Source organism: Sapajus apella, unplaced genomic scaffold (genome assembly GCF_009761245.1).
Source record: "Sapajus apella isolate SASKATOON/1434 unplaced genomic scaffold, GSC_monkey_1.0 scaffold68, whole genome shotgun sequence".
Lineage (NCBI taxonomy): Eukaryota > Metazoa > Chordata > Mammalia > Primates > Cebidae > Sapajus > Sapajus apella.
Window position 1 is genome coordinate 7423500 of NW_022437008.1, and position 11807 is coordinate 7435306.

The 11807-nt window shown below is 45.7% G+C and overlaps 1 protein-coding gene across 1 annotated transcript in view; it reads right to left on the minus strand.

Moving 5' to 3' along the window:
• GPATCH1 (G-patch domain containing 1) overlaps positions 1-11807 on the minus strand; it is a 48939-nt gene that overhangs the window by 14788 nt on the left and 22344 nt on the right. The window contains exons 10-15 of the mRNA XM_032249136.1: positions 8104-8308; positions 5457-5756; positions 3969-4147; positions 2945-3072; positions 1361-1497; positions 853-1019 (exon numbers count right to left, since the gene is read on the minus strand). Of these exons, the coding sequence (XP_032105027.1) occupies positions 853-1019; positions 1361-1497; positions 2945-3072; positions 3969-4147; positions 5457-5756; positions 8104-8308 (1116 nt within the window). The remainder of the gene's footprint in view (positions 1-852; positions 1020-1360; positions 1498-2944; positions 3073-3968; positions 4148-5456; positions 5757-8103; positions 8309-11807) is intronic.

The window sequence follows — 11807 nt, forward strand, 5'->3', positions numbered from 1 at the left end:
AAAAAAAAAAAAAAAAAAAAAAAAAAAAAAAAAAAAAAAAAAAAAAATTAGCCAGGCATGGTGGTGTGTCCCTGCAGTCCCACCTACTTGGGAAGCTGAGGCAGAAGGATTGCTTGAGCCTGGGAGTTCGAGGCTGCAGTGAGCCATTATCACATCTCTGTACTCCAGCCTGGGCATAGAGTGAAAGCCCATCTCTTAAAAAAAAAAAAAAAGGAAAGAAAAAATAGGTCAATTCACCAAAAATAAATAGCAATCCTAGTTCAAGACTAGCCTGGCCAACATGGTGAAACCCCATCTCTACTAAATATACAAAAATTAGCCAGGCATGGTGGTGTACACCTGTAGTCCCATCTACTTGGGAAGCTGTTGCAGGTGAATCACTTGAACCCGGAGGGGAGGTGGAGCTTGCGGTGAACTGAAATCATGCCACTGCACTCCAGCCTGGGTGACAGAGCAAGACTCCACCTCAAAAAAAAAAAAAAAGAGAAATAGCAATCCTAAATGTATATGCACCTAACAACAGCCCTTCAAAATACATAAAGCAAAAATAACTTTGGAATACCGTTTGGTAGCTTCTTATAAAGTTAAATACACATGTACATATTTTCCAGGCTTCCTACTACTAAGTTTGTACTCTAGAGAAATGAAAACTTATATTCACACAAAAACCTGCACATGAATGCCCCCAGCAGCTTTATTTGTTACAGCCAAAAGTTAGAAACAAGCCAAATGGCCTTTAATGGATCAATAGTTGGCTGCCTCTGCTGGTGAGTCATGAGGAGAAAGTGTCACCAAAGAGAAAAGCAAAGGCCACACTCAGCGTAGCAAAAAGAATCTGGAAGCCCCAGATACCTTATTTGCGGGTGATTCTGGTGCATGCTCTTCCTCTTTGTTTACTAAGGGGCTGGACTCCTGTTTAGGTGGCCCGGCTTTTGATCTAGCCAAACTTAAAAATTCACTAATGGAATCTTCCTTCTTTTCGTGTTTAGAGGTATCCCATCTGGATGGTTTTCTTGATTCTGAAAGGTAGGACATAGATATACATTCATCACTAGCAAGGAGAAGGCAAGTTCTTTACCATTGCTCTTTCATTCACTCAGAATGTCAGCATACCCACTCTGGGGCCTGGTACCGTGCGGGGTGTTGGGGAAGTAGGTGGCAGAGACTCAACCCCAGAGAGTAAATATCTGGACCATTACAACATGAGCTAAGTTATTAATAAAAGCAACTCTCTCAACAGAGGGAGAATATGTACCATTCATTCATATCATTAGGACTAAATTACTCTTTAATTCTGTCTTCCTACAGGCTAGGGGTTGAGGCCCTGGTCAGTCGGAGACTCCAAGGACGCCCTACTCACTGTCAGGACCTCGGTGCTGTGATACTTTTTCACTTGATGCTTGAGTGGTGGGCAAGGAAGCTGTCTCTGGGAGCGTCAGAAAGTTGAAGACTGAGTACTTGTCACGCTTCACTCTTGGTAAGCCAACTAAAGTTGAACTGGGAGTTGAAAAAAGAATCAATTTAATAATAACTGGTAGGATAAAATCCACCTCCTGAAAAGCTTTCCATCTCAAGTTTTCCACATCTTCTGCAAGACTAAAAAGTCCCCTAAGATGCTTTCACTTCTCAAAGCAGTTCGAGAATCTGGATGGCTTTTAGGTCCCATGAGTTTTTCCCCATTAGGGTAAGGGCAAGAATTTAACTTTGAAAATGGATTTCCAGCCGGGCGTGGTGGCTCACGCCTGTAATCCCAGCACTTTGGGAGGCCGAGGCGGGTGGATCACGAGGTCAAGAGATCGAGACCATCCTGGTCAACATGGTGAAACCCCGCCTCTACTAAAAATACAGAAAATTAGCTGGGCATGGTGGCGCGTGCCTGTAATCCCAGCTACTCAGGAGGCTGAGGCAGGAGAATTGCCTGAACCCAGGAGGCGGAGGTTGCAGTGAGCCGAGATCGCGCCATTGCACTCCAGCCTGGGTAACAAGAGTGAAACTCCGTCTCAAAAAAAAAAAAGAAAATGGATTTCCATTAAGGAAAAGTTCCACTGATAAAAATATGCCTAAAGTTTCTGACAAAGTCTCTGGTTCAACTGTATATGCTATCTTTTTTTTTTTTTTTTTTTTTTTGAGATTTACTCTTAATCTGTCACCCAGGCTGGAGGGCTGGAGTGCAATTGCGTGATCTCGGCTCACTGCAACCTCTGCCTCCCGGGTTGAACAGATTCTCCTGCCTCAGCCTCCCAAATAGCTGGGACTATAGGCACGTGCCACCACGCCTAGCTAATTTTTGTTTTTTTAGTACAGACAGGGTTTTGCCATGTTGGCCAGGCTGGTCTCAAACTCCTGACCTCAACTGATCCCCCCTCCTCAGCCTCCCAAAGTGTAGAGATTACAGGCGTGAGCCATAACACCCAGCCTACTATCTTGAAGTGTTCTGTTTGTTTGCTTGATTTTTAGAGATGAAGTCTTACTATGTTACCCAGGCTGGCCTCAAACTCCTGAGCTCAAGCAATCCTCCTGCCTTGGCCTCCCAAGCTAGGATTACAAGTATGCACCACCACACCCCACCTCTTGAAGTGTTATTAATCAAATAAGAAAGTGTTTAACTTTTATAATGATAATTAGAAAATATAAGTAACATTATAAATGTAAACCACATGAGCAATAATAAGGTGGCAAATGAGAGAGGCATGATGCTTTTGTAACTTGACATGTCTTGAGTTTCATAGCTTCTATATGCAATAAAGTTTGCTATTCAGATTTTTAGTAACAAATTATAGAAGTAATTTATCAAAGCATATCTACAAAATGTGTAGATTTGTATATCCAGGGATATACAAACAAGTTCATGTAGAAAAAACAAGAACAATTTATATGAGTATGTAAGAGGAAAATTAATATCAAGAATATGTTTTGTACTGACGTGAAGGTTTATCCAACTTACTCTGGATAAGGGTCAGGGACGTTAAACCTTTTGCATAGAAGCTTGTCAGGGTGCCACTCAAACGTGTCTCGGGTCAGCTTCCCAAACATCTTCATCTTCACAGCCGACTGCTTGTCCCCAACATCATTCTGGGAAAAAACATGCATTCTGTTTCATCAAGTGGCCACACAACTGACCTGACTGCTCTCCCATTTAAAATTTTCAAGCAATCTTCTAGAACTGTGAAAAAGCTTATGCTGTAACATTTTTGCTCCAGTACACTGGAAACTAAGGCATAAAACGGTTTCTTATTCTCCTATACCATGTATATTTTGATCTTCTCACTGAGAGATTAAAAATATTTGGTTAGGGGCCAGGTGCGGTGGCTCACGCCTATAATCCCAGCACTTTGGGAGGCCGAGGTGGGCGGATCACTTGAGGTCAGGAGTTCGAGATCAGCCTGACCAACATGGAGAAACCCCCATCTCTACTAAAAACACAAAATTAGCCGGGCATGGTAGCAGGTGTCTATAATCCCAGCCATTCAGCAGGCTGAGGCAGGAGAATTGCTTGAACCAGGGAGACAGAGGTTGCAGTGAGCTGTGATTGTGCTACTGTACTCCAGCCTGGACAACAGAGTGAGACTCCATCCCCCCCCCCCCCACCAAAAAAAAGGCCAGGCACAGAGGTTCATGCCTGTAATCCCAGCACTTTGGGAAACCAAGGCAGGTGGATCACCTGAGCTCAGGAGTTTGAGGCCAGCCTGACCAACATGGAGAAACCCTGTCATTATTAAAAATACAAAATTAGCTGGGTGTGGTAGCAGATGCCTGTAATCCCAGCTATTTTGGAGACTGAGGCAGGAGAATCACTTGAACCTAGAGGCAGAGGCTGCGGTGAGCCAGGATCATGCCGTTGCACTCCAGCCTGGGCAACAAGAGCGAAACTCCATCTCAATATATATATTGAGTATATATGTATATATTTGGCTAGGCAGTGTTTTAATATTAAAGTTGACAAGGTAAGGGACATGATGATGACAGACCTCTTGGTCTCGAGGGACTTCAACCTGATCTGAGTCATCCTCCTCCTTGGCATGAGTGAACCTGGAGGACAAGGTCGAATGGGAAGACCTGTACAGCAGGGCTGCCCGGGCAAACTCATCCCGTTCTCGGCCTCGCTCCCACTCTGTCATGCTGGGGTCCAGACAGCGCTCCAGAGCATCTGCGGGACAGAGAATAAGAAGTGGCTTCAGTTCTCGGAAAAACATGGGGCTTATAAGAGAACATCTGCTGGGCACCACTGTATCCCTGTCAATTTCACAAGTCCTTATCTTTGCTTTTATGACCATGGGAATTTGGCAGGTAATATTGCTCTTTCTTTCAAAATCATGCTTTTAAAAAAAAATTTAGGCCAAGCAAAGTGGTTCACGCCTGTAATCCCAGCACTTAGGGAGGCCTAGGCAGGCAGGTCACTTGAGGTCAGGAATTTGAGACCAGCCTGGCCAACATGGTGAAATCCCGTCTCTACTAACAATACAAAAATTAGCTGGGCATGGTGACACACCCCTATAATCCGGGCTGTTCAGGAGGCTGAGGCAGGAGAATCACTTGAACGTGGGAGGCAGAGGTTGCAGTGAACCAAGGTTGCAGTGAGCCAAGATCACACCAGTGCACTCCAGCCTGGGCAATAGAGCAAGACTCCATCTCAAAAAAAAAAAAAAAAATTTAAAAAAAATTTTTAAAGTATATATATATATTTTTGGTAGAGGCAGGATTTTTAGTAGAGACAGGGTTTCCCCATGTTGGTCAGGCTGGTCTCGAACTCCCAACCTGAGGTGATCTGCCCTCCTTGGCCTCCCAAAATGTTGGGATTACAGGTGTTAGCCACTGCACTGGCCTTTAAAAAAAATTTTTTTTAAAGCAAATAAGCATTAGTGATGTAAGTTCCTAGTAGAGCATTAAGGCACAGTAAATAGACTTTACACTCTGCAAAGATCTGTTTTTAAAAAACAACCCTGTAATTTACTGATAACCTCTCACGAGGACTACTGCATACAACAGCAACCCCTTTCCTCATTCTTGATGTATTTACTTCACAGACCACAAAGTGATTTTTTTTTCCTATGTAATGGTTCAATAGCCAACTATTGTTTTAAGTCCAATTTTAGACTATGAGTCAGGAGTGGATGGTCAGGATCTTCAGATAAGGTGGAAGATGATGTTGATGTGAAATGTGAAACACAAGTCAAGGACTTGCAGACACCAAATGTTAGTAAGTTAGCACTGGCCACTGCCAGCTGTGTTCTCTATTAAACAGCTAGCTTTGGCCTGAGATATGAACATAAGCTAACTGTTCTTGCTTTCTGAGGTCAAGAGCCAAGGCCTGAAACCTTTGCACTATTTGCAGCAGGATAAAGCAAAAACACTGACAGAACGATATACTTCAACTGTCAATCTGGGTCTAGGATGGGAACAGTGAGAACATAACCCCGCCCTGGCTGAGATGTAGGAGACCCAGGCCCAGCACCCACCTTTCTGACCCTGTTTCATGTGTACTAAAAACTCTTCATATCGCTTTTGCTTTTCCGGATCTTTGGCGAAAGGCTTGAAGTTGCTGGCTTTTAGGGTGGCCATCCTACCACCCAATGCCATGTGCCAAGAGCAATGCCCTGCAGCCGCTGCAGGGGAGGGCTGGGCTTGGCTGCTCTGGGCGTTCTGGGCCAGACTCCTGGCCTTGAGCTGAGCTGCTTTAAGGTCAGATGCCTGCTTCATTTCTTTGATTCTCTCTTTATCTTTTTGGGACAGAAATTCTAACACTGACGTAGCTGAACCTAAATAAAACAGTAATCAGAAGAGATGAAAAGAGTCATAAGACAATCACATTTACATTTCTCTGTACATACATTTTCAATATCACAAATTTACATAATTGAGGATGAGCATTTTATATTTAGTGTTTCATTTATATTCATATATCCCTGTAGACTAGACAATGATAAAATAAAATTCCTCTTTTTTTTTTTTTTTTTTTTTTTAGAGATGAGGTTTCACCATCTCTAAACCTTTGGCCAGGCTGGTCTTGAACTCCTGACCTCAAGTGATCCACCGCCTTGGCATCCCAAAGTGCTGGGATTACAGGTGTGAGCCACCTCGCCCAGATTTTTTTTTTCCTTTTTTAAGATGGAGTCTCGCTCTGTTGCCCAGCCTGGAGTGCAGTGGCATGATCTCAGCTCACTGCAACCTCCGCCTCCTGGGTTCGAACAATTCTCCTGTCCTGTCTCAGCTTCCTGAGTAGCTGGGATTACAGGTGCACGCCACCATGCCTGGCTAATTTTTTGTATTTTTAGTAGAGATGAGGTTTCACTATGTTGGCCAGGCTGATCTTGAACTCCTGACCTCAGATGATTTACCTGTCTTGGCTTCCCAAAATGCTGGGATTACAGGCATGAGCCACCATGCCCAGATGATTCCTATGTGTTTTTTGAGACATGGTCTCGCTCTGTCATCCAGACTGGAGTACAGTGGTGTGATCATGGCTCACTGCAACCTCCGCCTCTTGGGCTCAAGTGATCCTCCCACCTCAGCCTCCTGAGTAGCTTAGACCACAGGCACACAACCAACATGCCTAGCTACTTTTTGTATTTTTTCTAGAGACAGGATTTCACCATATTTCCCAAGCTGGTCTCAACTCCTGGGTTCAGGAGATCGCCCCACCTTGGTCTCCCAAAGTTCTGGTACTACATACATGAGCCACTGTGCCCAGCCAAGATTCCTGTTTTACAGTCAGCAAAAATGGAAGTTAACACACGTACATTTACAGGTCATGTGAGTGGTCCCAGGATGGAGAACCGGACATCCCCGGCTCCAGACCTTCAGTCTGCCACAACTAGCCCTGGTTCCACTTGCAGCTCCCCAGCAAGCCCTCACTCGTGGCACAAACACTCATGGGTGCCAACCCCATGCCAGGACCTGGCCCAGGAGATCGGAGGACAGTGGAGACAGGAAGGAAGTAAAGGAGCAACACACCAGCCCTCAATAGAGGAGGGCTATGAAAAAAACAGGGCCGGACATGGTGGCTCATGCCTGTAATCCCAGCACTTTGGGAGGCCGAGGCAGATGGATCACCTGAAGTTGGGAGTTCGAGACCAGCCTGACCAACATGGAGAAATCCTGTCTCTACTAAAAATACAAAAAAATTAGCTGGGCATGGTAGCTTATGCCTGTAATCCCAGCAGGAGAATTGCTTGAACCTGGGAGGCAGAGGTTGCGGTGAACCTAGTCTCGCACTCCAGCCTGAGCAACAAGAACAAAAATTCCGTCTCAAAAAAAAAAAAGGAAAAAATAGAGCAACGATAAAGGTTGTGATTTGAATGATGTCAACCAAACTGAAGGTATAAAAACAGCCCTGGCCGTGCACAGAGGCTCAAACCTATAATCCCAGCAACTTTGGGAAGCTAGAAGTTCCAGACCAGCCTGGGCAGCAGAGTGAACCCCCATCTCTATTTAAAAAAAATTTTTTTTTAATGTGCCAGGTGGGCCAGGTACAGTGGCTCATGCCTATAATCCCAGCACTTTGGCAAGCCAAGGTGGGCAGGTCACGAGGTCAGGAGTTCAAGACCAGCCTGGCCAACACAGTGAAACCCTGTCTCTACTACAAATACAAAAAATTAGCCAGGTGTGGTGGCGGCCTGTAATCCCAGCTACTTGGGAGGCTGAGGCAGAATTGCTTGAACCCGGGAGGTGGAAGTTGCAGTGAGCGGAGATCGCGACATTGCACTCCAGCCTGGGTAACAGTGCGAGACTCAGTCTCAAAAAAAAAAGTGCCCAGTGTGGTGGTGGCACATGTCTAGAGTCCCAGCGACTTGGAGGTTGAGGTGGGATGATTGCTTGAACCCAGGAGTTCCAGGTTATAGAGAGTTATCGAGACCCTATCTTCAGCCCGGATGACAGATGTTATCTCAAAATAAATAAATAAATACTTAAAATTAAAATTTAAAAAAGGAAGTAAAAGATATGCACATTATTACGTATGTCATTTACAATCAACTGTGTTATTTCCATAGTTCAGGAATACAAATTCATGTAAAAAACTTCAGTGGGAAAACAACTTTCGATTTTGGTTTTGATAACTTGAGTTATGTTAAATGTAATGATTCCAGTCTTCTCCATGGCACATACCTTGAACAGGCGTCTCTCCGAGCAACTCTGCCCGTTTGGAGGCATTCAGTTGGTGCTTACTGTGTGTCCCTGGGTCAGGCGTTGCCTTTCCAGCGGACTCTGATAATACCTGCAGTAAGTGTGAGTTCTCGGCGGTGGCGGCCACCATGGGTCTGAAATAATGCACTGGTCGATAGTCTCTTGGCAACTCCGGGGGTGGATAGATCTTAACAATATAAGACAAAACCCAGAAAATACAAGTGGTAAGATCATGTTTGATTTAATCAGGAAAACATGTTAACTCTGAGCCTTGCTAACCCCGCCCCTTCCCAGATTAACATCCAGCAGACAGGCAGCACAAGAACAGGCGGGCCAGAGGTCCAGCCAGCATTCCCTCTGTACCTGGAGGGTCACGAGAGCCACCGTCTTACAGGGATCAGGCATTTTGAATATCCTCCCACCCATTTCTATTTTTTTTTTGAGACGGAGTTTCGCTCTTGTTGCCCAGGCTGGAGTGCAATGGTGCAACCTCAGCTCACCACAACCTCCGCCTCCCGGGTTCAAGCGTTCTCCTGCCTCAGCCTCCCTAGTAGCTGAGATTACAGGCATGCACCACCACGCGCTACTAATTTTGTATTTTTAGTAGAAATGGAGTTTATCCAGGTTGGTCAGGCTGGTCTCAAACTCCCGACCTCAGGTGATCTGCCTGCCTCAGCCTCCCAAAGTGCTGGGATTACAGGCGTGAGCCACCGCATCCAGCCTCCTCCCACCCGTTTCTACAGAGAGAAGCTAATCTGCCTGTTTTATAGGATGAGAACAATAAAGATGATAATAGATCAGAAATGTGAGGGCCTACAGACAGGGCAGGCCCACTGTACATAAGAAATCTAGAAAAGTACCATTCAAAGCATAAAAGAAAAATAATGACTGGATGCAGTGTTTCACTCCTATAATCCTAGCACTTTGGGAGGCCAAGCTGACCTTTGGGAGGACTTTGGGAGGACTGCTTGACCCCAGGAGTTCATGACCAGCCTGGGCAACATAGTGAGACCTCACCTCTACAAAACTAAAAAGAATTTTTTTTTTTTCCCTTTTTTGAGACGGAGTTTCGCTCTTGTTACCCAGGCTGGAGTGCAATGGCGCGATCTCGGCTCACCGCAACCTCCGCCTCCTGGGTTCAGGCAATTCTCCTGCCTCAGTCTCCTGAGCAGCTGGGATTACAGGCATGCGCCACCACGCCCAGCTGATTTTTTGTACTTTTAGTAGAGACGGGGTTTCACCATGTTGACCAGGATGGTCTCGATCTCTTGACCTTGTGATCCACCCACCTCGGCCTCCCAAAGTGCTGGGATTACAGGTGTGAGCCACCGCGCCCAGCCAAGAATTATTTAAAAAATAATAGCAGGTGCAGTGGATCGCGCCTATAATCCCAGCATGTTGGGCGGCCAGGGTGGGTGGATCACCTGAGCTCAGGAGTTTGAGACCAGCCTGGCCAACATGGTGAAACCCCATTTCTACTGAAAATACAAAAATTAGCTGGGCATAGTAGCATACACCTGTAATCTCAGCTACTCAGGAGGCTGAGGCAGGAGAATTGCTTAAACCTGGGAGGCAGAGGTTGTAGTGAGCTGAGACTGCACCACTGCTCTCCAGCCTAGGCCACAGAGTGAGACTCTGTCTCAAACAAAAATAATAATAATAATTAATAATAATAATAATAGCCAGGTGCAGTGGCTCACACCTGTAATCCCAGCAGTTTGGGAAGACAAGGCAAGCAGATCACTTGAGGTCAGGAGTTCGAGACCAGCCTGGCCAACATGGTGAAACCTCATCTCTACTAAATCTATAAAAATTAGCCAGGCATGGTGGCAGATGCCTATAATCCCAGCTACTTGGGAAGTTGAGTGAGGAGAATTGCTTGAGCCTGGGAGGTGGAGGCTGCAGTGAGCCGAGATCGCATCACTGCATTCCAGCCTGGGTGACAGAGTGAGACTCTATCTCAAAAATAATAATAATAATAATAACTAGTTATTTTTAAATTCAGAATTCTTTTTTCTAGTTATGTTTCAGTTCCAAATAGAAGCTTCAGGCCTTATTTTTTATTTCTTTTTTTTTGAGACAGTCTCACTCTGTTGCCAGGCTGGAGTGCAGTGGCACGATCTTGGCTCACTGCAACCTCTGCCTTCTGCGCTCAAGCAATTCTCCTGCCTTAGCTTCCTGAGTAGCTGGGATTATAGACAAATACCACCACGCCTGGCTAATTTTTGTATTTTTAGTAGAGACGGGGTTTCACCATGTTGGCCAGGCTGGTCTTGAACTCCTCCTCCCAAGTCCCCCTCACCGTCCAAAGTGTTGGGATTACAGGTGTGAGCCACCACACCCAGCCTTATGCTTCCTTTCCATATATGTAAAAGACCTGCATTTTCCGTTAATGTTATTTGACATTTCTAGTAATAATACCAGCTTACTGTGTGCCCAGCACTGTCCTAGATATATACTGCTGGCTATCACAACACAGGAACCATCACAATGAAACAAATCAAAGCTGTCCCCTGGCCTCCCGTGCCCCAGACAACTACACGCCAACCCTTAGAGGTACTGAACAAATGTTTGCTGAATAAAACAACAAAAAGCTGATTAAAGCATGAAATAATCTAAAACAGGAATGCTGACAAGGCAGATGGCCAGGTGCCCCTCCTGGGCTGGCCAGCACCCCAACTCCCTCCTGAGTGTGCTTGTAAGCATGTGGCTTTGGTGGTTACAGGAAGAGCGCCATGTGGCCTATGAGCAGAGCTTCACATGTGGCTGTGACAGCATCTCACAAAAACAAAGCTATCTGCAAAGGCATGCAGAGCTCTCTCTCTTTTTTTTTTTTTCTTTTCTTTTTTTTTTTTTTTTTTTTTTTATGTCGGGGGTTTGTTTTTCTTGCTAGAGTGGGAGGGTGCGAGCTGGGCTCACCGCAACCTCCGCCTCCTGGGTTCAAGCAATTCTCCTGCCTCAGCCTCCCGAGTAGCTGGGACTACAGGCATGCACCACCATGCCCAGCTAATTTTTGTATTTTTGGTAGAGACGGGGTTTCACCATGTTGACCAGGACGGTCTCGATCTCTTGACCTCGTGATCCACCCGCCTCGGCCTCCCAAAGTGCTGGGATTATAGGCGTGAGCCACCGCGCCCGGCTTTTTTCTTTTTTTTTAGATGGAGTCTCACACTGTTGTCTGGGCTGGAGTGCAGTGGTGTGATCTCAGCTCATTGCAACCTCCACCTCGCAGGTTTAAGTGATTCTTCTGCCTCAGCCTCCTGAATAGCTGGGACTACACGCACCCACCACTATGCCTGGCTAATTGTTTTGTGTTTTTAGTAGAGACAGGGTTTCACCATGTTGGCCAGGCTGGTCTCAAACACCTGACCTCACGATCCACCTGCCTCAGCCTCCTGAAGTGCTGGGATTACAGGCGTGAGCCACCGTGCCCGGCCAGAGCTCTCCTTGAACTTCAGCTACCTGCACGTGGCTTCTCTCCCTTCTGCTCGGCTCAGCTGAAGAAGTCAGGGAACCTTGCCCATGCAAGCTTCAGAGCATGGGGAGGAGCCAGGGCTATAGGTTAGCTGGCATTCTTAATGTTTTCCACTTTTCCTTAACCTACATTTCCCCTAGAATCATGGCAATTTCATTCTTCCACTGGTTTCTAATGTATGTTTTTTTTTTTTTTTTTTTTTTTTTTTTTG